The 25,917-nt window shown below is 42.4% G+C and overlaps 3 protein-coding genes across 10 annotated transcripts in view; 1 reads left to right on the forward strand and 2 right to left on the reverse strand.

The window, feature by feature from the left end:
* Positions 1-1,817: 1,817 nt before the first annotated feature.
* Positions 1,818-3,549, reverse strand: LOC107219538 (ragulator complex protein LAMTOR2). The gene is made up of 3 exons (XM_015657786.2): positions 3,359-3,549; positions 2,946-3,108; positions 1,818-2,614 (listed from the first exon to the last, which is right to left on the reverse strand). The coding sequence occupies exons 1-3, from the start codon at positions 3,424-3,426 to the stop codon at positions 2,465-2,467; spliced, it is 381 nt and encodes a 126-aa protein (XP_015513272.1). The 5' UTR covers positions 3,427-3,549; the 3' UTR covers positions 1,818-2,464.
* A 590-nt stretch (positions 3,550-4,139) lies between these two features.
* On the reverse strand, positions 4,140-6,785 carry LOC107219524 (radial spoke head protein 6 homolog A). Its single transcript, XM_015657770.2, has 11 exons — positions 6,667-6,785; positions 6,394-6,583; positions 6,098-6,300; positions 5,924-6,011; positions 5,574-5,813; positions 5,388-5,510; positions 5,159-5,312; positions 4,872-5,023; positions 4,590-4,813; positions 4,311-4,501; positions 4,140-4,207 (listed from the first exon to the last, which is right to left on the reverse strand). Exons 1-11 carry the CDS (start codon positions 6,783-6,785, stop codon positions 4,140-4,142), a joined length of 1,752 nt encoding a protein of 583 aa, XP_015513256.2.
* A 2,362-nt stretch (positions 6,786-9,147) lies between these two features.
* The window catches only part of LOC107219523 (papilin), a 71,392-nt gene continuing 54,622 nt past the window's right edge, over positions 9,148-25,917 (forward strand). For 7 of the 8 annotated variants that reach the window (XM_046730766.1, XM_046730772.1, XM_046730770.1 and 4 more), the window contains exon 1: positions 9,148-9,357. In XM_046730766.1, the coding sequence (XP_046586722.1) occupies positions 9,338-9,357 (20 nt within the window). In that variant the 5' untranslated portion in view covers positions 9,148-9,337. Of the gene's footprint in view, positions 9,358-10,248; positions 10,429-25,917 lie in introns of those variants that run through there. The other variant, XM_046730767.1, reaches the window with a different exon arrangement.

Below are 25,917 nucleotides of genomic sequence, written 5' to 3' on the forward strand. Positions count from 1 at the left end.
TTTTCAATTACTCTTATAGGTTTGTTCTAATTTTTTGCTAATTTATATCTATCATCTTAGATAATCTGAATCATTCATCACTGCACTGCCGCTATACAAACATATTTTACATTTATACAATGAGTTTTAACGCAGAATAAATTTGGAATAAATTATTATGACCAACTTGATGAAAAATTCTTACTGAAGTGGTAAATATATGTAACTTTTAGTATTAAGTACAATAACGTACAGAATCTGGTACTCAATTATCTTTGTGGATGAGAAAAGAATATAAAAATAACAGTAACAATAATGTTTATAGAAGAATAAATCTGCATAAATATGGATTAATCGTCCGCGACATGTCTATCGTTCATTGTTAAAACGATTAAATAACATTCAACGATTTAACGTTAATATTTCCGTCACTATGACCCGTACTTTTTACATTGAATTCACACCACTTTATTTGAACATATCTCAATAATCAAACAGCGATTGATTGATTTAGAAGTAAGCAATAGTTGCTTGGAACGACTTTATATCGACCGGTATCTGTAGTTATATTCTTTACTATTACTATTATTATTACTATTCGTATATTTGTACAAAGCAATGTAACGAGTGTAAAAAATTGTTCGACAAGTAAAGGGGTAAAAAAATGAATAATAATAACACGACACAAATTATAATTCGAAGAATATGTAGGGACAAAGAGAGAGTATGTTGTTACGTTTTTATCACATGTTTTAGAACTTTGCACTATTATAATTATAATATTTTACTCTTTAGTTTATATCTCGTGAAATGAATATATTGTTAGATATATATTTTTCAATCATATTCCACCGTTGAATGAGTTGCGTTGATTTTATACACACGAAAAAATTTAGATATATTGTGATATTTGTATAAACTAGAATTGAAAATCGTTAGTATAATATTTTGGGTGACATCTGCAAGGGCTGTAGAGTTTATTATATAAGCCACGTGGGAAATTTATGATTAATAAATTATTAATAAACCCCATCATAGGTGTTTTGTTTCATTTTCTTTCCTTCTTTGTTTATTTACACATCATTTCAAGTATTGAGTTGATCATTTATTGGCAAATTTAATACACCAAGTAACTTTCCAATCTTGATTCACCAGTCTACTGTTAAAATTCCTCATTGAAAAATTTGTTTTGTCGGTCCTTTATTTTCTTACACTTCTCAACAAACATACAACTTTGATTATACATCACTAACTCTTGAGAATGTTCGTTACAGTGTGGTGTATTGAGAAAAAAACTTCATAACGACAAGTCAATATTCATGTTCGTAATCAGTCGACGATATACAAATAGATTAATTGTGAATGTGTATGGTTATCTTCCGTAGATGAAAATCTGAAGAAAATTTATGTAGCGTCTTGTAGATAGTAAGGCAAAAAACAGAAATCTGGATCATTCGGTCTTTCATTAACACGTATGAATAACTTTTCAAAGACGGTATCGATAAATCGATAAATACGATATATACATGATAAATATTAATAAGTACACACGTATGACTATTTGGACATGTGAAAAAAATTTGTACTTTCATAGGCGAATTTCTAAATCAATTTTATACGTGTATTAAATTGTCGTTTAGAGATAAGAATTAGGATAATTAGCCTGCGACTAAATTACATGTAAATGAGTACATCGCAATGAAATCCATTTTCTGTTTTGTATTAAATTTAGCATTAATAAAAACTTGCACAATATTTCGTATAACGTAAATTATGTATAGGGCCCTACAAATATAATTTTCTGACGTGCTAAAAATATTTAGACAAATGCACGCACAGATCAAAGTTTCGACAGTGTTTATTCAATATTCTTTTTTTTTTTTTTTTTTCCAAAGGTATGAAGTTATAACGAATAGCAATCACAGAGCATTATTGATATCGTACTATTCTATACATACGGATACGTGGTGTAACAAAATGTAAGCATAAATATTCGTATCACTTACAAAATTTGTAATAAACAAATGGTTCATTTGACAATCGTATGTGTTCCCTCATTTATAATTAGTATAAAATATAATTATCTTACAATCACATTAGACCTGTGCAATGATGTTTTATATTGATATTAAAAAGAAAATGTGATGTACCAAAGATGGATATAAGATGACTGACTGAGACTTGCTGAAATTCAGATATGGATAAACAATAGTAATAATAATTATACAACAGAGGTTGAGTAGTTAAGAAATTGTAAACTGATGATGTATTGGCAAACCTTTAAAAGTCATTGATTTTTTTATAAATATAATATATTGTTTGGTATGTACAGGCGGAATTACAAATTACGAAATCTGATGAAAAAATCGTAATAACAATATCAATAATAATAATAATAATAATAATAATAATAATAATAATAGTAGAGTAACAGGATGAAAGTGAAAGAATACTCTTGTTATTCGATTACTTCAATTTCCCTTCATCATGGCATACTGGCTATCGTTTTCAACGGTTGATCCAGGTACTTAGCAAGAGCTTGTGCCTTTTCTCGAAGAAGGCCGAATCCCACATTTTCTTTGGCGTAAAGACAGAGCAGCAGATTTGCCACTTCTGTGACAACGACCTTACCCTCCTGAAAGATAATTCTTTTATTCAATACACTGCTATGCAACAAACAATACAAATTCAAAATTAATAACAGCTGGTAAAGAATACATTTAACAACTTGTTCCAATTAGGTAACAATTCGAAGTACTGAAAAAGCTGAAGAAAGAGAATTAGAAAGAATAAGGTCAGCAAGTTTACCCGTATTTCTGTACAATTATCTATGAAATACAAGTTTCGATACATTGATGTGAAAAGAAAGAGCATTGTGGTACAACAAAATTTTTAGTTTGGGCTGGAATAATATTTGAAGAAAACAAAGGGAAGAACACGTAGCGAAAGATTAATCAAATGATCACCATGCAGTCCATCAGGATAAATTGCAGTTCGTCTTCCTTGAAGGCATTACGACCATTCTTTTCATAAGCTGACCAAATGTTGCTCGTTATCGCAGCAGTGACTCTGGCATCTTTATCTCCATATCCGCTGTAGGCAAGAAGCCCTCCGTCCCTACTGAGTAGCCTAAATTTACGTAACAAAAGTGGAGATGTAATACGGCGAACAAGTTATCGATCGAAAGCTCGCACAAACTAAAAGTTTCATCTAATAAGCACATTTGCCACGTGAATCTCATCTAATCATACGACCATTGGCGTAGTCTGTCTATTTGCAGGGGGTAAGTCTCTGTGAGATTTATTGTTGGACGAAGATTGATGCGTATCTAGAAATTGATAGGTTAACTTTACTGTTTATCGGTTTTTTTCATACTCACAGTGTGTTTTCAACGCCCCCTGTATTCGCCTGACTGAGAACATGCGTAAGTGCTTTAGGTTTTAACATTGTTTATACCCTTTCAAGGCGTTCTTTCGATATTATTTGCACAACAAATATCACGTTTGACAGTTCACAGGCTGAGTCAACGGACTCTTGGTTGCGTGGAAGAGTTTCGTTTGTTCTTTTTTCTGACAGCTTATCGAATTTGTGTCAGCGCTCAGATTTCGATAGCTCGAATTTCGATAGAATTATCAAAGCTAATCGATTATCGGTGTGTGCAAAAGTTTGAAAGACATCTCACGTTCGACAAATCAACGTTTTTAAAAAAGATCGCACACCGTAATTATTACAGCAACACGACACTTACAATTATAAAACATTCAGTCTGACGTGCCGACTACTTATTGAATTACTTTTAAAATTCATAGTCACTCACAATACGATTTGTAGAAATAGATAAAAAATTTCCGACGGATCGAGTTGAATTGAATCACCAAATTTAAATTATTTTTTCGCGCTGAGCTTTTTTTGTTTTCTCTGTTAATGTACGTACGTATTACACTGAATTTAATTCGTAAACGAACTTTTCTAACATATCCATGAATTCTCGATCGTGCATCTTTAATTTGATAGGGATTTAACGGAATCAAAATTACGAAGAATTCGACGTTTAGATATGTATTACTTGTTTTGAGAGACGTGTATATTTGTACTGCATATAAAATACGGTGTATTCGATGAAAACTCGAGTTTCCATTACACCTGTACTAATTCCTCTCCTAGTCTTCATCTTCGTCCTCCTCATCTTCGTCGGGCGACGCTTCCCCAAGTAACTCCTCTTCCTCTCCTGATAAAAAGATTACGAAAAAACAGAGAAAATTTGTGAAACTCGCATAACTTGGGCTGACAAAATTTGGAAAAATATTAAAAACGAGACGATCACGATTTACCCATTAAGGGTAATTCCGGGGCTGGTAAATGAGCAATACGCCATTCTTCTTCCATTTCAAAAGTTGGATCCTGAACCTCCATCACTTCCGGTCCAATTTTGTACTGATCTTGGACAAGCGGCATACTCGGCGGCGTGTAATTGTACACAGTAAACTTGTGCCCCCAGCCAATGTACAAATTGGCAAATCTTCTATCGGATGATACAAGTTGCCGGTAATTATATTCATTCGGTGATCGAATACACCGATAAATATTATTGTCACAGATTCAACGCTCACTTTCCAGTTGCGAAAGCGAAAGCTCCCGGCCAGAGATTTGATCGAACAATGGCGACGGCGAAGTCGGGTTGAACCAATGAAGACTGTCTTACTGTCCAGGCTGGAATAGCATCCACGGATGCATCTTCCGACAGAGGAGTCAAAAGGGGAGGACCAACTTCCTTCTGCTGTGCTTCGGGGGCCCCTTCATCGTCCTCGTTGTCCTCTTCTTCCGCAAATTCTTCCTGCAGCAGCGCAAGGTTAGATGAAATAGATGTGCATTTTTTCCTAGGCATAATTCACCTCATCTTCTTCAGGAGCATTTGGGTTCCACCACGTGGTTCGACCCTGCTTCAGAATATGCTGTCTGTGGTGACACCAGTTCGACATGGAAGGATCAATAAGGTCCTTCAATGGCAGGGGATCGTAGTGAGGATTTTCCGAAATGTTACCGCCTGGAAATCAGACGAAAGAGATTATTGCTGTTAGTTAACAGAAGACCTGTACTTAATTCATGGTAAAATCCTGAACGCAATATTCTACGAGTCTCTCAACAGTAAGTCTGTTCATAAATCCTGACATCCAATTACCCAGTCCTTCTTCCTCTTCGCCGATCTCTTCCTCTTCATCACCGCCAAAATTGTACCAACCAATTGGTGATATCGAAGTTGCAGCGGTGATGCGAGCGATTTGAGCTCGTAAATAATTTTTCTCAGTTCCCGGAAACGCGGGAAAAGTGTAAATCTGTTACAATCGAATTATTCGAACATCAAATGCGCCTTGACAAGCAATAATAAATCATCCTGCAGGATCAAGTACCGGTGTTTCAAGATTTCCCGTGAAACAGCGAACCATCAATCGCGCAGCGATTATTTGCTGAGCAGTTACGGTAGGCAGTTCAACCCAGTCATCGAGTCCAGGTGACGTTGATACAAAGTACGTCTATTCGTGAGAAGAAAACGGAATTATAAAAAATAATCGACTCATCTCGCGGTCAAGGATTACCTTTTTATTGACACCAGTGCCGATCCTTTCCGAAGGGATTTCCGGTGGTGGTTTCCAGTGGCCTTCAGGCAAAGGCGGGAAATTCAAAACGAGGTGCTTTTCTTCGACGGCTGGATCATTCGATTCCATATCCGTGGCTAAGACCGCATTCGCAGCTTCTTTTTCAGCGTCGTCTTGATTTTCATTCACCGTTTCGGATACGTCGATTTCGCGCATCGTTTGCTCCGCAGCTTCTGTTGCCTGGTAAAAAAAAAAAAAAAAACACGGTTATTAATCAGCAAATTAAGCCAGTGGCTTTTGATTCCTAGCTTATATTTACGCAAAACTCGACAACGGAGAGAGTTTTTCACCTCTATTCGACGGTTGATCTCCTCCTCCTGGAGGTCCGCTTCCACAACCCAATAATTCTTCGGTCTACCGAGTATCTTTCCCCAAAATCTGAAAATCGGAAGTGAAAATACAGGTTAGTTTTATTCGCTGAAATCAGACAGTAGCGATGATTTTATCCGCACTCCGCAACTTGCCGGACATTTTCTATCGGGTTGTCCGCCATGAGCTTTCTGATCGACAGGTTTAAGATCACCATTTCAGCTCGTGGCAATCCTACTCCGGTCTGTTCGAAGTAATAAAGCAGGTCCAGCATGTTCGGCTTCCTCCGCTTTGTCTCGTCCTCTTCATCGTCTCCTGCGGGATCATCCTCGCCATTTTCCGATGTCTGAACCGGCTGCTGGGGAGAGAATTTTTTATGTAAATTGTGGAAAATCGAGTCAAAGTTTGCCTCCCAAAGAGTGGCGTTTTGTCGAGAAATCACGAAACATGCCCGAAACAACTCGATCAGCTTTTTCGCGTCCTCATATTGAGCCGGAGGGACGTAAAGGTCGCGAAGATGGTCCTTTCTGCTACGGAATCGTTCCTCCTTGAGCTGTCGACTGTACTGTTCAAAAATATCAACGGCATTCTTGGGCCTTTCGGCTAGGATTTTATTGAGAACGTCGGTGAGGTGATCGTACCTGTAAAATCAGTGATTGCTTCACTCGACATATGCTCGCGAAAATAATGACTATAAATTGAAAACGCGGACGTGAAAACTCACAGACTGTCTCCTGACTCGGGGCTGTGCTTTTGAAGGAACTTTTTTGCTCGTTTAATGTCGTGCTCCACACAGGGCAAATCGGCCGGCGGAACTTCCTCGATGTTGTAATTAAACGCCATGCTTTCAGGTGTTCAGCTGCTCTTCAAGTCATCGATTGCGATCCTGATTGCGCAGAAATTGTGGGAAATATGACGTATTTGCAATAATTTAACATGGGATAACCTTCGTGTAATTAAATGACAAATATTATTGCGAGGGGATCGATGCTCTGCTCGTTAGCGACCGGAAGCCACTGAGAAGTGACAGAATGGATACATAAATGACAATTGAAGTGGTAAAAACTGCGTAGGATGAACAGAAGAAGAATCAACAAATTTAGACACCATTTTTTTCCAATTCTGATTAAAGAGTTAATCTTCATGATTCAGGAACGACTTCATACTTTGATGATCGATTGAGTTGAACGAGTTTTCTATTGTTGGGTCGAGGAATTTTTTTTTTTAACAGACGCAAATACAGTTTATTCTAGAACTAGATAGAAGAACTATGTTGCACGTGCAGTAGCGGACTTTAATCTAGCATTCGTCACACTAGATATTAGGTTCAAGGTCCTCCGTACGAAAATTGAAATTCGGCCCACGCCATTTCCCCTAATTAGTTATTGCGGCGGAAAATTATCTTCCGCCCTAAATAATATAACGAAGATGAAATTATAAATATGACGAGAACCTCCCACTAGCGGTTTCCTGCCGAGCCTGCGATCCATTAAATTATCGTTTCCAGATGAATAACAAGAAGAAAGAAAATGTCATGTGATTGTGAAAAAGTCCACGGTTATTCACCGGACTATCTCAGTAACGAAAATTGGGCGAAAAAAACGTCTCGCAAAAACTTGAGTCATACCTGCTCAACGATTTCATTATCGTACTGTATTCACAAAAATTGGATCCTCGAAAATGAGAGATTATCTTATTTCGCGAACTGAGGCAGCTGAATTTTTCTGGTACTGGATACCAATGATTACACGATTATACGTATACAGTATGTATATATTATATAGTTATTTCATGTTCTTGCGCAATACCGACCATGAATGAGTAACCGGGCGAATGTCGTGTATTTATGAATCAAAATGGAATTGAATAATAAAATCGAATGAATAGACGCCACGCGCGTTTGTCGCTTCCTATCGTATCTCCTCACATCCTGAAGCACATCGGTATCGGATGGCCCAAATACAAACGTTGCCTCGAGGCCATTTGCCGTTTCCTCCGACGCCCACTGTGTTAACACAATTCTTTTTTCCCTATCTATCGCCTCAGTCCTGCTCATTTTGCGATCGATTCATCGTTCGGAACTAGTTTCTTTTTTTTTTATTTATTTATTTTATTTTTTTATCATTTTTATTCTACTTGTCGCTTCGTTCTATGTTGAGTTTCACTTTTTATTCATCACCGCGGTATTGCAATCAGCGATAACGTGGCGCAGAAGGGATGCGAATAGGCGACTTCCTTTTCGTTCATTCAGCGTGGGAGAAAAATCCAGTAAGTTGGGACGAATTTTAAACGTACCAAAGATATATTTTTAAAAATCGTACGGACACATCGCGACAATGATGAAAGACTAATCTGCAAGAATTTACTTCAACCTTCGAAATGATCACCATCAATTATGATTTGTATTTACCGCGGGATGTAATTATTTTTTATAAAAATCGACGTAAAGTTATTCGATTATTATACACATTTCACTTAATTAATTCAATATCGGATCAAGATAGGGTTTTAATATCGATGAAAGCCTTCGATCGATTATAAAATTAATTAACGCGAGAGCAAGAATGTAACTTCAATTCATCTCGATTTAAACATGCACATTGTATAAATACCAAAATTAACGCCCCCGAAGATAAGCTTTATAATCCCCTGTCGTAATTTCTTCGCGATAGATCGTCCCGCGAGGATTGAGTGCTTGTCGTTGCACGTACATACATGTAATTCAAATTATATCAATTAAACGGTATACCATGAATAAAAAGGAGGTAGCGAATACCGGTGCGTGAAAAAGTCTGAACGCGGAGTAAAAAGAAACCGCGGATTCTTAAAAGATTGCTCTCGTCCTTCCCGACAATTCATCATTCATTCTCCTTCCATCCTGCAAGACCTTCAACCTACATCAAGGCACCTGTAGCAGAACCGAACGCTTGCATTCGGCCGCCTGTTGCTAAAGACATTATGGCAAGATTTTCGCGCGTATTCCTCCCTCCTTTCAGCGATTTTCACGGATTTCCACAGCCAGAAGGAATTCCCCGTTGTTTCTTCGCCGGGTTTTCCAGGCTGGGCGTCGGAAGTTCCTGGCTATGAATGAGCAACAACGTCGACTCCCCACCCCGACGCCTCTCCATCGGGGGTCGCTTCTCTCTCCGCATCTCTGGCCCTGCTCTGCATCTTCAGTTTAGTTTCTCGTGAGTTGCCACACGGGCATCAACCGCGCTGTGGTTTCTTGCCTTGCAGAGTTTGTTCGAGTTCCGTGCGCACCACGAGGCACGCGCTTCATTCTTCCAGGAGACTCTCTTCAGATACCGGCACTGAATTAAAACGATCATTCAAAATCAATCGAAACTGGTACCGGAAGGATACGACAGAGGAACCGGTGTCCAGGGGCTTTCGCCATGGATCGCCGACGCGATTGGTGAGTCGATTTTTAACGCTTTCAAACTACCTCCGGAATACAGACACCTTTTAACGTTGTTCAAATTTCCCGCGCTTACCGATCGGCGTCTATGTGTATCGCTTGATTCATTTTTAATTAATTCATCGTGGATTCATTCATGATTCCGATTCGCAACCGATTTCGTGCGTGTAATAGAACCGGTGAAAATCGATTCCACGGAGATTCGAAGACAGCAACGACGCTTCTCGAATCAACAGAGTGATTAATTTCTCCTATATTAAACCCGTGTTTTCTGTGCGCCCGAACCGCGGTGAGAGACGTGTTACGTAAATACGCGCACAAACCAGTACTCGATTTTTATTATTTACCGTAAACAAGCTTTTTGTCTCACATTACGACTTCCAAGTCGTTTTATCACCGGGTTCAAAGTGGCGGCTAGGATCGCCAGACCTGCTTCTCTTACGTGTCTTATTAATTTCGCGGTAAAAAGACGGATTCCTGCGACAGTTCCGAGGTCATTGGTCAAGTTCTCGATCCCGGACGCATGCATATTGACACAGCGATCACTCCCGATTCTCGGACACTCGGTCCTGTCACCGGTTAATTAGAAATTCAAACGACGGTGGAGCGGAGCCCCGAGTTTGTAAAACCGAGACCCGAACTCCGGATCTGTTATTCAGTCCGCCCGAGATCATCCTCCCAGATCGCGAGTCAATTCTTCGCTATCGCTCTCGATCCGATCGACGTTTCGATCCCGATATCACCCGCAAGTTTTTGCACGTTCTTCGCGAGGGAATCCTAGAGTCGTCGGTCGGATGCGGGACTCGTGCAGCATCCGGCTGATCGTGAGGCGAAAAATTCGAGAGGAGTAGCGCACGCTGGCTCTGAAGCTTCAGTCAGTGCTCGACTCCCGTCCGAGACGGAGTGCGTTGTTACAGCCGAAAACGATCGAGTGTGTCGCCTTGGCGGAGGGAAAAGATTACGAGGAGAGAATCTCGGCTGAAGTTGAAGTGCGGCGGGGACTTCTTATCCAGGTCCTGGGCCCTTTGATTTCCCGGCACCGAGCGACATGCCTGCCTCGAACATGCGGTCAGTCAATCGCATCTTCTTATCATCATCTTGCATCCTTAAGCCTTAAGCGGCTCTTAGGGCCAGAATTTGACTAAGATCTGACGGATGTTCCCGTCTCTTTCTTTCGCCTCGTTCTTATCACCGTCGAGCTATTCAATTTGACGACAAGGCCTCGCCTACCACGGAAAGTCCGACCAGAATTAATTACTGACCTTTTTATTACGTGGACACAGTTGTCCGTTAATTACACGATTTACCTGCTTGATTTTCACCGGTTCTCAGTGTCGATGAAATTCTTTAAAAGTAAAAATTTTTAAAATAGGGATGAATCGTTCGTTTCGTTCACAATGCGCGAAGCTTACAAACCGTGAGACGGATTTTGTCTGTCAAAACATTCCCGCGTAGGAAAAATACTCTACATGCTTTTTACGATGCTTGGAAGTCTTCTGCATGCATTTGGCGATTGAACGGCAGTTTAATACGAGCTGTATTAAAAATGAAAAAATTGAAGGTGGTGTGAGATTTAAAATTTACGATAATTTGTGGAATTATGATTTTTTATATACACTAGACGCAATATTTCGTCAACGGAAGATCTATAATTCTCAATCTATGTTCAAATGTTTTCACTTTTTTTACAATTAAACTTATTAAACCCACACCGGAACATTTACATCACTCGATATAATTCATCTTAAAAATCATGGGAACTGAAGCTGTAGAAAATAGTTTTTCTCAAAAACCGCCACTCGGTCTGATTTCCGGATAACCGAAGCGTTCGGTTAGCTTGATTTTATACCTTCGAGGAATACTCGCAACTCGTCTTTGTCAAAACCCTTAGTTAGGAAACGTGTAATTTGTCGTCCAGAAAATCTGGGTCGTTGGTTTCACTGGAAAGACGAGAAAGGAATTATATTTTTGCCGAAAAACCGCAAGAAACTTTAGGGAGAGGAAGGAAATAAGAAGCAGGAAAAATAAATATCGCTATGCTGATAATAACGCGTTGATTTCATTTCCGCACCTTTGATACGATAACGTGTTTTGCAATCAATATAGCTGCCGCCTTGGATATTCTCAGATGTCGTATTAATACTTGCGTATAACGCTACGCGTATATTTGACCGGTGATTTAGCGTTACAACTCTGTGCTACACCTGTTTTACACAAAGGGTTATTGTTGCGAGCTTTCATCTCTGTGAATCCATGTTTAAAAAACAAAAAAGAAAGAAATGAGGGAAGCACATGGTAGATAAAAGATTAAAAAAATCCCTGCAACTTATCCCGAGCTTGGCAGGACAATGCATGGCTTATGGTAATAGCCGCGGCCCTCGCGTAGCTATTCCTCCTCCTTACTTCTGGTCATAGTACGTGTGTATATACCTAGTAAAATTGAGTTAAGCTGACCCTTGGGAGTGCCCATAACGCTTGTGCTCAACGGACGAAGGCCGGCCAAGGCTGCGCGACTAATCGGTACCATTTGGTAAACAATCGTCGTTGTCGACCGGAAACTGTGGTCATCGATCGTCGATCAGACTCGTAAAACATTTTCGGCAATGTCACACAACTCCCTGGCACGAAATTCAACCGCACGCATTTCTCACTCGGGATATTTTATTATACTCAGCCCATTTGCTGTTCATTTTTACCACATCTTTTATTGTCTAGAAACAGACAGAGAAGAAGTGAAGATAAAAATCAGCAATTTCCTATAAATCGGTCGAGACACGTCTCGTCGTTCTTAGTAGAAATATTTATTCATTTTGAGTAACTGATACCAACAGCTTTTAATAGGGAAATTGGTAAGAAGTCGGATTTGCGATATTTTCAGCGCGTGATCTTTGTCTCTTCGATATCCAAACGCGTTTCAAGATTGTTGACGAGTACAAATCCGATTACTATAAATATTATAATCGTTGCCGAAAAAATCTGTATACCAAATAAGCGATCGCTCATTACACTCGGAGATTTTATTCTCAAACTGAAAGAACACAGCTGCATTATAAAGCCTCGTCGAGTCTTCCAAGCGTCTGACGGATTTACAAATTGCTCCGCTTTTGTCTTTCGGTATTAAATTTTACCGCTTTGATCCCGGGACACAGGTTCGTTCTTTCGTCACACCGTGCGAAGCTTTACACATAACTACAATATATAAAGGAAAGTTTTAAGCCCCGACGAATATCAATCCCAGACGTAGAAATGAATGAAAAAAAAATGCGTTCCTGCCGGTTTGACGATTTTTATAACCGCAATTCTTAGCTCCTCGGATTTTGCTGCAATGACTGCAATCGTCTTCGCCATCCGTGACATTCGGTGTGAACACGAAGCCTGGGGAGTTTCTCCCCTTCAGGGTGTGATTTTCCTGGCGTCTAAGTCGGCCGTCTGTCCCGTTTTTGTCACACATTCGAAACGCCGTGAAAGCTGGGTACCAATCCCGTTTCCGCCCCCTTCCTTCGCCCGAGATAATATGCGGCCTAACGAACGCGTGAGCGGCTCCTCGCATTCAAGCGGAATTAAAGAACTGGAATTATTTATCAGCTCCCAGGCATAATCAGCCACGATTGTCATTTTGGCAGCGTTCCTTCCTTTTAACGACGACTGAACACCATGCATGCCGAGTAACCCAGCTCCAGTCCCTGTAGCGATATGATATTTCATGGGCTATTTCGAAGCGCAAGGGATCAGGATTCTATTTTCGTAACGCATAGCCGACGCTCCTCCGAGACCGTACAGCGAGTTTCTGCTCCTTCAAATCTTCCTCAATTCTCAATGCGACCCAGTGACTCTGATCGTTGCGCCGACAATATCGATAGCGATTAAACCGGAGGTGCGGATTGCCCTGATACAATGGATCCTTGTATACCACGATACCAAATTAGCACTCTCGAGCCGGGATTAAGGGGGGAGAACCACTGCTCACGGAGGGTTGACGATTAGCGTGAGTTAATGAGGGAGCCTGTGTTTGTTGGGTCGAAGCTTTGAAGAAGCCGACCGGGTTTATAAACCGTTCAACGAGTGTATGTAACCGTTTTCCGGGCCGTCCTGACTTTCTACCGCATTTAGTACGCCGCTGGTTAACCGTAATCGGGATGCGTAGACGCAACACAGATCGCAGTGCCCAACTTATGCGTCTCATTAAAACGTCGAAGGGCCAAAAGACATGCGCCACTAACGTATTCGGCTGGAATGAAATAGCCGAGTTACGATGCTTTATCCCGAGGGAATTAATCTAGGAATCGAAACTCGCTTCCCCGGGAGTTCACTTTTCCAAAAAAGAGTCGCTGACTTATCTTCGCTTCAGGCCTGTGTTCGAATCATTCGACCAATTGACCGGCAGTCCGGTATCCTGCGGCATTCCAGGCCGCAGTGTCGTGTTTAGAGGATATCCGGTTTCCTTCTACGAATCAGCTACCGTCCGACGTAAGAATACATCGTACACAAAAACTCCGCAGGATGCTTAGAGACGAAATGTTGGACCATTTTCGCCGACGTGTATCTGGGTTCTCTTCCGAACTCGACAACCGCAGTGACATTCGATTCCCGTTTAGTTTTAGGTCCGCCTGATCATTAGCGAGTATTAGTTTCTGAGGTTGAAAAAATCTTAGCCCAACTACATCATCGGCATAATCGATTCATTCGTTATTCAAGTTGCAAAATATCGCGTGGAGGTCTTGAAATAACGAAGCAATCGGTGATCGGAGTCGGTAAATCGTTACCCACGCACGATTCGGCGATGACGGTTCTCCGAATCGGCATTTTTGATTCCATTCACGTCGAGCTCGGCTTTCGTGCATCGTCGCGCGATCGCTTCAGCGACGTTTCGAGTATCCCGTGATTTTGGCGACTTCACCCTCCGTCAAGGGTGAGGGAGATGGACTCGAGGCAACCTGTTGCTCCGACTTTTCTCGTCTCCCTCGGCAGCCAGACGCCCGTCTCGCCTCCGTCTCGCTCCGACTTCTGGAGTCCAAATGACGCCTCCTTCCTCGAGACTCGAACCGCGGTGCTGAGCTCCTGCTCCCCGAAGGCCTCGAACTACGTCCTCTCTTTCGATCTCGTACCGAGCGCGTTGGTTAAATTTCTCTTTCCTCTTTCTCGCCCGCCTTTTTCACCTAGTGACACGTGGGTTCGGCATCCTCTTCGACTCTCGACGTTCAGTCTGCCGCCTCCACCGAATACTGAAACCTTGATAATCATTTTCGTCTAATAGAAGAGCGCGCTGAATCCTCTCTTTCCTCAAACGTTCTCGACTCTATCCCACAACTGCAGCCTCATCCTTGGATCGATGACGCGGTATTCAACGCTCTTATCGCGCATATACCAGCGCCTGGACTCCAGCTGCCGATGTCAAGGGGGCCACATTTTGGACCAATACACAGGCTGTTTCATTTTCATCAATTAAAATCCACAGTTATCTCGGAACCGTCCGATGCACCAGAGTCGTAAATAAAGACCGTGGTATCGGCGGGTAATTCGTTAGCCCGAAACTCTACGCAACGTATCTATCCGGCGTAATTAATTTTAATACCCTTGATCTTGGTACGCACGAACACTCTCGGTCTCTGTTCCGTCATGAACGGCCAAACCGTAGCGATTCTCTCTCGATTTCGCCCCCGGCATCATATCCGCTATGCGATTCACTCCTCGGGCCCGCGTCCCATAAATCATATTTAACTGTCGCACGCGGCGAAGATCTTTCGCGATCGTAAACGGCAAGGGATGCGAATTCTCTCTTGGCCTCGTGCTTCTCGGAGGCTTAAACTCATCTTCGCGCCGCCGCCACTGCCGGAGTCTCGTCGAGATTGTAGTGTGTTCTTTTCTCAAAATTACATCTTCTCTCACCCGGCCCGAATGCGGTCTGCGAATGCTTCGCTCGTATTAACGTCCAAGAGAGCGCTTCGCAGGCCAAGCATTCCTCTTTACGCTCTGAAATTATTCCGGCACTTTCAACAATCAGCTGTGCCCACATTCTCTACCATAGAGAGACCCCCTAATGATCAACCATTATTTCGAACAATGCTGTACGCGGGAATTAGAACGGACGAATCAGGGTTGGCCCGGAATTCCGTTTCAAGCGCACAGTCGAATTGGGGCTGAACTTTCAGGGTCAAGATTGATTGCAGCGGTAAACTATGCAAACGGAAAAATAGACTGGGGAAAAGATGTACGAGATGCTGAGAATCGGGTGCGCTCACGTGGCGATTGCCACAGGTATACACCCCTAACCTGTAGGTTCGACCTGGACCGACCAAACGCTCGTTATGTCCGTTCCATTAATTTTCTATTCAAAGATTTGGAGCCGCCCATCACGATTACGTCGCTCATGATGATTCTATCTAGTGTACAAACAGGAGAAATACAGCTGTTGTAAATCGAATTCCTCAACTGTGAGAGCTTTTCTTTCTCTTTTTTATTCTCGTGGATGATCGTTCTTATTTGTTGTTTCTTACTCGCAGCCGTTCAGGCACGTCCGCGTTTACAGCACGGGAGGAAATTGCACGTTGAAGAGGCGTAATGATAAAACCTAGTGAAATTCTTGTACACTGAGATGAGAATCAATGACCCATAGCCTCTAACATTTTGCGGTAAAACCTCCCGCTGCGGGCTGCAATTGCGGTTTGGTAACCGCAGCATCATGCCTCGGCCAATGAGACTGTCTGGGACCACAACTTGGGGGATCACCTCCCAGCTCTCAGTTCTCGGTAATCTCAGTAAAAAGTAAAGAGCTTTCGAGACGCTGATGGGTCCGAGTAAAGGTGTGTAAGAGCATTTCGAGTTTTGTTCGATTGCCAGAGGACTTGACCTGGGTCTTGGAGAACAAAAACAAAAATTCGAAATCGCTTCAGCTCTGTTCTAAGAAAAAAACTGGTGACTCCGAATCAAATAAGGGTGGCATGATGATTGCAAGAATAATGATATAAAAAATATCAATCCTGTTTTTAATATGGGTATAAAAGCGAAATCATTTTTCAACTTTTACCCACTAAGTTTTTCTTTTTTTTTTTTTCTCATTAAATTTCATGATACAGCGTTCGTTTTTTCTTCTTCTTTGAACTTGTTATATTTAGCGTTATTATACATTACACACGATCTACTGTCAGTGACGAAACATTCCACGCTTTGTGTACAAGCGTAAAAATATAGTCCACATATCGTCGAACCGCAGTAGGTGTTATAAGACACGTATACACACATGTTTCATAAAGAATATAGTACGATTGTACAAACAATGTGAACAACGTGCGCGCATGACGTAATTATACATATATACACGCATGTGCTGAAATTCTTATCGCGGACGAAATTAAGTTTATTATACAAATTTTATAACCACGTGCAAACATCGAATTCAAAGTGAGCAATCAGAGGTTCGAGTCTAGATTCCACGAATGAAGCGCCAAGTGCTTGCATTATTTTTTTTCACTTTCTGTGCCATGATGTTTCTGTTTTAATACCGCAGGTTGCGACGTTTCGCGACACGACAGAACGATCATTTTGGAGCCAAGCACGTTCCTTAACGATGACCCTTCATTCCCACAGAATACAAGCATAACGGTACTCGATACGCTTTCTCGGCTTCTTTTATCTATCTGGCTCGAAAATGCCTCCATAATTCAAGTCCGCTTGCATATCGTTTATCCCCAAGAGTTTCCACCTACGAATAGGTGTCGTATAATATCTCAGATCCGAAAAGCTTCGGGCTACCAAGTCCGAGGTGCCCGAGAGGCGCAGACGGAGGATACTGGTCGCTAGATAAATCCCGTCATCGCGTAAGGAATGCTCAGCTCTACCGAATAAACGGCCAAGAAACATATCCTTCGACCGAAAAGATCTTCGTCGAGGCGAAGCCAAGACGGACCGAGGACTGCCTGGTATGGCTAGGAACCCGACCGATAGAAACCGGCGGTCGTACCTTGTCCCGGTGGTTCTCAATTTCATTGAAACGGGAATGGAATTATTACTTACGACTATCTCTTTTTACAAAATAAAACAAAAAAGTAATAAATTATTTCAAATATTGCAGAAAAGTACACCAGAACTTTGTTTTACCTGAAAAAACGTTGCTTCAATGTATTAAACGTATCCAAACTGTATGGAGGAAGTTTATAAATCGCAGGATAATTGGTTGCAAACCCTTGAAGAAATCGGAACGTGAAATCAATTGATCATCGGTAGATACTTCCGATTTGAATATTGTCTTTCTTGCAAAAAATTGATGATTCGTAGCGGCAAATACTCTGTTCGGTGTTTTTTTTTTTTTTTTTATCTTATGCCTAATGTCTTTTTTCTTTACCTTGATGAAATTCGACCGAGTTTACAGATGCGGAAGAGAAGATAACGCCGTTTATCTCTGCCCCATAAATTAGATATCACGCGAGGAACTTGTATGTACGGTAGATAATTAGTTTCGCTCGAGGTGACATGATTTTGGTGCTGGTGTTTTTGTACTACAATTCCGGGAGAGAGGAGTGCCTGATTTCGGTAATTGTTTCTTGTCTGCAATCCGCCGGTAATTACTATACACGTACAAATATAAACACAGTTGCATACGGTCATCTAGATGTTATCTACGATGTGTGAAGAAGCTGACTGCGCGTTTCTTTGATGCAACGAACACTAATGTTCGTACGAATCGATCAGAAGCTCAATGATCAGCTGGAAATGTCGAGGAGCTGTTAAACAGGAAGACGAAGAGATAGAAAAAGGTTTTAATTTCTGCAATGTGTTCGCTGTTATTCCCCATTAAGTGGCTCATTGTCAGTGCAGTACCGACGTGACAAGGCTTCGTGAACCTGATTTTCCATTTTCATTTCGTTACAGGCACACTTCGAAGGTGTAGGTAGATATTGTAACGCGTAAAAAGATACCGCCCACCTCCTCGAGATGTTGGATAGTAAGACCTGCTCCCTTCGGAATCCTAAGGATCCCATTATGCACGAACTTCTCACGTGTCACCCTTTCATCCCCAGGCCTAACCCTTCCACCTGTCGTCATTATCGTCCTTGTTATTATTATCGCTGTTGTTATTGTTCCCCTCCCTTCCGATCCGTGGATTATTGGAGCTTACAGAGTTACACGCACAATCATTCCGCCATGAGATGCCTGACCAAAGATACGACTATCGCACCTAGAATGAATTGTGATTATCAAATTTGAACCTCACATTGGCTGACGACTTTTCGAGGCCTGGAATAATAGTAAAACGGTTTTTTCCCACCTCTGCTACACGTAGGCATTGGTCATGCGATCGGTCTGGCTTCGGGGTTGTGAAGACGCACAATCCACTTATGTAAATCTCTTTTAATGCTCGACGGCGGGTTTCGAGAGGCCTTCCTCAGGACCGCACACCTCATTTCTTTCACCTTCTCCTGCTTCCATCGCCTTAGGCGGTGGGAGTTGAATTATTTCCAAACGGGTTTATACCGGGATAATTGATCAAAGGGAATTACGGGTCCTAATATTGTTAGGACTAAACGATCGTCGGCGTAATTCACGCTGTTCTTTTTCACGATCACATTCTGTGGATGACATATTTATACCCGTACCTACGATATTTTTAGTCGCGAGAGTGAGAATCGGTCGAAATGCGTGTAAGGAAATTACTTGAATATTCGAGAATCACAGGCGGGTAAAACGGGCGAACAAGTTGAATAAGAAGAATGTGTATATTCGAATATCTACCCTGCGTTTCTAAATCCAGTCCGTAGAATTCGGCTCTTTGAGGAAGTCTAGCGCGCAGTTATTGCATACCTTCCGCATACGTTGCCTCATTCGCCAGAGGCTGCATCAAGCCCGGTAAATATCACGTGCAAGAGAGTTAGTTTACATTCTTCCACGTGCCGGCGATTTTTAGGTCATCCCCGTTATTTTCGACCGTACGCATATCACGGTTTCAGGGGGAATTATGGCTTTATGGCGAAAACGCCCTCCGCGACGCGTTAGACAAACTAACAACTAACGATTCAACAAAGAAAAATCCGTCGCGTTTCCGCAGTCCAGGCAAAGCAACGGAGTAATCAACCTCGATGCAGTATCAACATCTAGATTATACTGTCTTTTCGAAAAGCGATGATTGGGTAACTCTGTTCAAGTCCCAAGATTAGGTCGACAAGGTGAGAAGGTACACCGATTTCCCGAAGCTTAGCGTTGGCTTCTTGAAAAAATTTATAACACTGGGTACGTACCGTGGGTTCAGGGTTGAGGTATCGACCCTGCAGGTGGCCTCTTCCATGTCATATCCGCTTATCTAGCCTTAGGTGCACAGAATTTACGAGGTAATTAGAGCCACGTGTAACCAACGAACCCGGTCCAGAGACGTTCTTCCATCGACTTCTTTGCCCTTACCGATCGTTTGTGGGTTACGCACGTGGGCGTGATTGAATATTAGGTCCGAAATGAAGGATGGGGTGGTCGGTTGGCTCGTCTATCCGGGATTAAAAATAGAGGATCTCTTCTCAGGTGAAATACAATCCGGTCTTCGGTGTTCCCTAAACCCTTTGAATAATCAGAGCTTGGAGTGAGCTGCTCAGCTACCGCTGGTGTCCTTTTCCTTGATCCTAATTATAGGTATAGGCGATACCTCACTGTTTCCGCGCCTGATTGACGAGGGTAAGGACGTCTTCGATGAGGACTTATCTATCGCGCTCTTCCCTGCGTTCACGTTCCTCCTCCACGAGACGACCCGACTTCGGAATAACCTGCGATGCATGAGTCTTGAAGCGATCGAAATCGATGAGCTTGATTTTGAGGCCCGGAACTGATACTCCAGAACCGATTTAAGAACGCCCAATGACAAGGCGAATGTTACCAATCGTTTTTATCTGACTCGTTGGTCTTCCTGGTCGATTTCGATGCAGTTCCGTTTCCTCTTGAGTTGACCGATTGACTCGACTACCGGATTAGATTGAGATTAATCTATCAGATCGACAATCGGACAATAGCTCAGGTCGAGTAGAAGCTGGAGTTGCACAACGTTTAACAAGTTTCTAACTCAGTCCAACGCGCGGTCTCGTAGGCATGAATTCAGCCCGGTCTTTGCTTTGAAAGAGACTGTTGCTCAATAGAATGGGAACACATAGGTATGTACCTGTAAGGTTAGAAACAAATACTCGTCACTTTTCAGCCACTCTCAAAAGCCGGGGACTTATGAGACGTTCGGGATAAAAGCCCGTTCAATGCTCAACCCTGGTAATGCTAATTGCTTAACAGCAGGTATGGTCCAACAGTAAACACGTCTAAACGGACAACGGCTGACTCGATACTTCGGAATTAACTCTCAGGACGAAATTGAATCTTTATAACGAGGGCGGTAACGAAGTTGGACGACTGGAAGTCTGTTCAAATTTGTTGGGCCAGTTTGTACAGCGATAACGAGAGAAATGACAAACTTGACCCACATAACTTTAGACAGGTGGCACATCTCGAGGCGTGATGCAAGTTTTCTGTGAACTTCGAAGTCAATGGCTTGACCTCATGAATTACAACTCACTGCAACTTAGCACTTCCGACGTACCGTTAAGCGAGCGTTAACAGCCTGCACGGCACCGATGGATGGAATGGTGCATTTCGAACAAGAAGAAGAATGATAGGAGACGAATGTCTTTGCCTCGAGCATATCCACCTGGCATTTCGATGCTGGTTTGAAATTTGAATAACACCGGTCACGCCGCTGCAGGTAATCAAAAGACACGGGTACGGATGTCCCAATGGTACACACGCCTGGATGAAATCGGCCGAGCCGCGCTGTCTGTGATAAATTTTCAACACCGCACGTCGTTTTTCACGGCTATATTAACGTCGGATATCTTACGAGGGTTGCAGCGGTTTTAGAAATATGCAAGCGGATGAGACGCAGCGCCGGACGCCTTCTGCTTACGCTCATGCTAAACCGAGCAAATAAACAGACCTGTTCCTAGCTCGGGCTAGCGAGAATTCAACGGAGAGTAAGAGACTCGCCATTTTCAGCTTCCAAGAAACTCGGGTCGGCCACAGCTTTTTACCAGTTAAAATAACACGCTGCTTGCGGAGAGTGAGAACGGGCCTTGAATCGTTGGAAATCGAATCATCCGCGACCTCAAATTTTCCCTCATCACTTCCCGCCAATCAATTTCCAACCAACGACGATAATTCACCGATAAGCGCGTCCTTAAAATGAGCGCAAGTTTCAACTGGGATGATGCAGACTGGGTGGTCCTGATTTCTTACGGGTAGAAAATAAAAAGCAGCAAGAAAGAAGGAGGCAAGAAATACTGTGACAAATTCACCCGTCTGGCACACTTCCACTCCAACGGATAGCACGAGCCACCGTAATTCGGATGGGCCGGTGCAGGAGTTATGAATGAATTGTGCTCAGGGAGGCGGCAATAACAGGCCGGGGATGAACGAGTCTTATTGTCAGACCGCAGAAAGGAAAGAGGGCGATATAAGAGGATTTCGCACCTGTAGCGGCAATTTGTCCCTTTTCCCAAGCTTCGCTGAAGGGCGAATAATAAGAAGCAGGATCCATTCAGCGGAACTATTCTTGACGGTGTATTTGAACGGAGCTTTGTTTGCCAAAAACAATTTGCTCGTCGTTCGGACAGACAACGTCGGTTCGCAAGTCCGTAGCAGCTGTTTGCAGTCGACGCGGTGAAACACAAAGCACAGCTTTTTTACGTTGCGTAGTCTAATCAACGACCGATAATTCCTCGAACACAGCTCGGGGCAACATTTCACAAGTGGTTATACAGTGCGTGTACGATCACCGACAGATATGACGAGTTGAGAAACGATTCGCGAAATTTTACAACGGACAGAGAAAACGACAGTCTGTTTTGCGGATTCTGCAAAGTTGGATTTCGGGAAACGCCGCTGGTGGTATAATATAACGGATATGATCCGTGGGACCAGGGCCCATTTTTCCCCAAGATCTTCGGACTTATATGCCGTTCAACCACCAGCCGGTTTTACAACACATTCATCTACCCAGAAGGCGGGCTTGTGTGAATCTTGGGCCTCTTTAGGGCAGCGAAGAAGAATGAGAAGAAGCAGGTATGAGATGCGGCATGCGAACGTATAATTTTCGACAGTCCCTCGATGCGTGCCGCTTCCCTAGTGACTTGTTTACTGAGTTTTCCGGCCCACAAATTGGTTCCTGTTCTCGGTGGTCCCGTCATCCTAAGCCAACAAATGTCGACGCAAGAATGAAGATTAGAAGAGATTATTTTTTCGACATTCAAAACTTGACTCCTTGCTCAACTCGGTCGTCCGATTGGACGCGTGACAGCGAAAGAGAGAAAAAGAGAGAGAGAGTGAGAGAGAGAAGCGTTTATTCTATACATAGAGAGTAAGGGAGGGAGGGAGATAGAAAGAAGACGGTATCTTAACTCTCCAAGAACATCGCTCGATGCGTCAGGATGAAAAGATTTTTAAGATTTTATAAGAGTAGTTGATTTCCATTTTTTGCAACGAAGCTGTTAAACAGTGCGGAGAGGTTCACCGCGTGATTTGTCTGTCTTCGAAATACGCGTGGTGTGTTTTACTAATTATAACGATATTCACGAGCTGCTTAGCGTCGAAACGAATTATTCCAGAGGCGTGACTAATACCGCGAACCTCGTGTGTATATCCAATGTGTATTTAAAAAGAGAAGAAAAAAAAAGAATAAACCATTAGATGGCATCGGGAATTCGTGATATATTTTTTACGGACCATGCATCATCGTCCGACTAATTTTTTTTTCTCAAAGAAAAAAGTTTAAACAATATTTTCAGGATATGTTTACCGTAGAATCTAGGGAAATACTTCGATTAACCCATAAGCGACTACTGTGTGTAATGACTTCGGGAAGGAAAGTGATTTATCTCAATTAGCAAGCGAACGTCAAACTTGGTAATTAGCGTAATTGATATTTTATCCGGACACACATGGCAGGATCAGTCAGTTGAGGTCGAAGGCCACGTGTGGCTGACACGATCAAATGCGCATGAATCATTCCAACTGTCTCCGCCAATTAATACGTACTCTGTTTGAAGCAAAATAAATTATAGGAACACTTCTCAGGATATCCGCTGCAATTTGTATTTGGCAAATTGAAATTCAGCCCTTTTTGCGAATAAATATACGTACATCTTCGAACCGCGTATTTTTTCCGTTCCATTTCCTCATTCAGGAAAGTCTTTCTCGCCGTTAGATCATGTATCAAAATAGTATCTTAAAATTAGAAGTATACACGTATGACGCTCTTAACACGTCTTATTCTGGCTATTGAGACTCGAAAGCTGTATCGCTTTTCGGCTCGTCCCTCTGCACAACCGGTCCATTAGCTGGCAGATTACTTGCTTTCAGACTCTTCTGTGCGATGATTTTCTAATTCCAAGTACAAACAGCGGAAGTTTTATAGACTTCTTTATCGTACCACGGAGGTATAATACACCTGACAATGAGATTCCAACTTTGTGAATGAACGAAAATATCGCTCCTTATAAAACGGAAAAAAAGAACGTGACAAGGTTGTCGAAACCGATTACAAGAGGTATACTATTTTCGATGAACCGACTGCACCGGAGTATCAATCATCGTTTGAAACGCTTTTCTCGCCGAGATTTGGAACGGGGCCAAGTTCAACCACCTGCCTTTGAATTTCTCACCGTTCTCTCGGAGAGGCTGAACTAGCGATGCGCGCACCTTGATCGGTTTCAAAGTTAGGGCCGTGCCAAGGGCACCGACACCTTTCCCAAACATTGCACAGTGTACGCGGTGCCCGGAGCAGAATCAGTCGAACACTCACGCTAGAAGGCATCGGGTGTGAACTCGTGAAACCCGTGGAAAATAAAGAGACCTACCAAACGCCACAGGCCACAAAAATACCCGCATTAGCCAATGGCCAACTGCAGCCAGCCAGCAGCGTTGGAAAGGCTGAAAAGGGCGCAGGTGACGAATAACCGTGTAAAATATGCTGGCTGTTTGCAGTACGTGACGGCATCTCCCTCAGCGATGTTTACCTCTGCAATTTCACCTTGAATCTGGGATGCGAGTATTAATTGCCGAGGCGTGCGACTTCTTGCAACTACTTCGGACATGGATAATGTACGATGCTTTTAGAGGATGAATTCTCGTTCGCGATAAACCAACGTTCGTATCTTTCTTGTAAAACCTCGTGAGCTGAAAGTGCGAACTGGGAAAGGAAAATATGGACTAAAGATGCTGATTTTTCGAGTGTGAAAACTTTGGCAAACGCTTATATCCGAATTTTTTGCATGTGACTTTTACGCTGGATGAAAGCACAGGAGTCAAAGGAGGGTAAGAATTTTCAAGGGATGAGAATTCGCGAGCCATAATTACGGAGCGTGTAGTTTAGAGCGTATCAAAATAGTCCTTTACCCCTTGTTAATTGTGTATTCTGTTTGTTTGTGTTACAGGTGAGTTTCAAAGCAGCAAGTTTCTCCCATCAATTTCTCGGTATACCATAGACTACGATACTTTGGTCGTCTCAAGTAAGTTCTAGGCGTTTATCTACGCGAATATCATTCCTTCTGCGTGTGATACAAGCTGAGATTGTTATCTGGAAAATCATACATGTTTGCGGAATCACACGCATGAGGGAAAATTTTGCGTTTGTAGTTTAAGGAAATCGTTTGTCAGCCAAGAGACAATGTCATCGTGAAGGTGAACGCGGTGCCGTAAATCTAGCAAAAGGCGTCTCGTAAATTTTTCCAAGCGAGTTATCTTACTTCGTCTTTATGCCCGTTTATTCATTTTCTGCTACGACGAGATTACATCAGATTCAATATGTCGTATGTTGGCTTAGAGCCACGGTGATAAAGCCCGAACTCATAGCTTCTGTAACAAACAAACGTGAGACGTCGACCGGCTCCTGAATGCTTACATATGCATGTATGGGGTTACATTTTTTTACTTACACACTTCAGCAAATACCGTTGATCAATCGCGTACTCTCAATCATTGGTAAAATTAACAAATTACGACCTTCCGATTGGGTATAACAAAATCGAGGTTCAAGCCCCAACCTCGTGTAAAAATTACATTTAGAAATCGGTACAAGAATGTAAAGAATTCGTTAAACGAGTAAGAATAACAAGTTCCAAAGGCAAGAATTTTCAGTCGTCATTCAGGATAAAAAGCACTCGAAAAAGTGCTCGTCATTTTCTCGTGATTTCACTGACGTCCGAAAAAAAAAAAAAAAAAACGTGACTTTGGAACTTGGTTCTCGCGACATTTGAAGAGTCGCTTTGCCCGATCACGTCTTGCTTGTCAGTTAAGGTGAGAGTAAAAGATATTGCGCAATGTAAAAGAGGACCCAAGGATGAATTGAGAAAAGGGAACAGAAATATGCGCCGTCCGTTTACGTACCTACCTTTATCTCCGCATGCATCATCGACTGTTCACCTCATGCTCGGAGCACGTTATACGCGTGTATTATACTCGCGTATTCAGGCTTGAAGAGTGTATCTAATACAGTGATAACAGCTCGACTCGATTGAATATTCAGGCTCTTCCTTCATCCGCCTCACG

This window comes from Neodiprion lecontei, chromosome 2, assembly GCF_021901455.1.
Source record: "Neodiprion lecontei isolate iyNeoLeco1 chromosome 2, iyNeoLeco1.1, whole genome shotgun sequence".
Classification (NCBI taxonomy): Eukaryota; Metazoa; Arthropoda; class Insecta; order Hymenoptera; family Diprionidae; genus Neodiprion; species Neodiprion lecontei.

What these genes read in the sequence shown, in the direction of transcription:
- LOC107219524 (XM_015657770.2), bottom strand. Translation starts at nt 6,785, where the DNA reads ATGGCGTTTAATTACAACATCGAGGAAGTTCCGCCGGCCGATTTGCCC. An exon ending in AGATCAACCGTCGAATAGAG is followed by an intron (nt 5,814 to 5,923) that starts GTGAAAAACTCT and finishes TTTTTTTACCAG; the next exon opens with GCAACAGAAGCTGCGGAGCA. An exon ending in ATGCTCCTGAAGAAGATGAG is followed by an intron (nt 4,814 to 4,871) that starts GTGAATTATGCC and finishes GCGCTGCTGCAG; the next exon opens with GAAGAATTTGCGGAAGAAGA.
- LOC107219538 (XM_015657786.2), bottom strand. Translation starts at nt 3,426, where the DNA reads ATGTTAAAACCTAAAGCACTTACGCATGTTCTCAGTCAGGCGAATACA. An exon ending in GGGGGCGTTGAAAACACACT is followed by an intron (nt 3,109 to 3,358) that starts GTGAGTATGAAA and finishes ACGTAAATTTAG; the next exon opens with GCTACTCAGTAGGGACGGAG. An exon ending in TTATCCTGATGGACTGCATG is followed by an intron (nt 2,615 to 2,945) that starts GTGATCATTTGA and finishes ATTATCTTTCAG; the next exon opens with GAGGGTAAGGTCGTTGTCAC.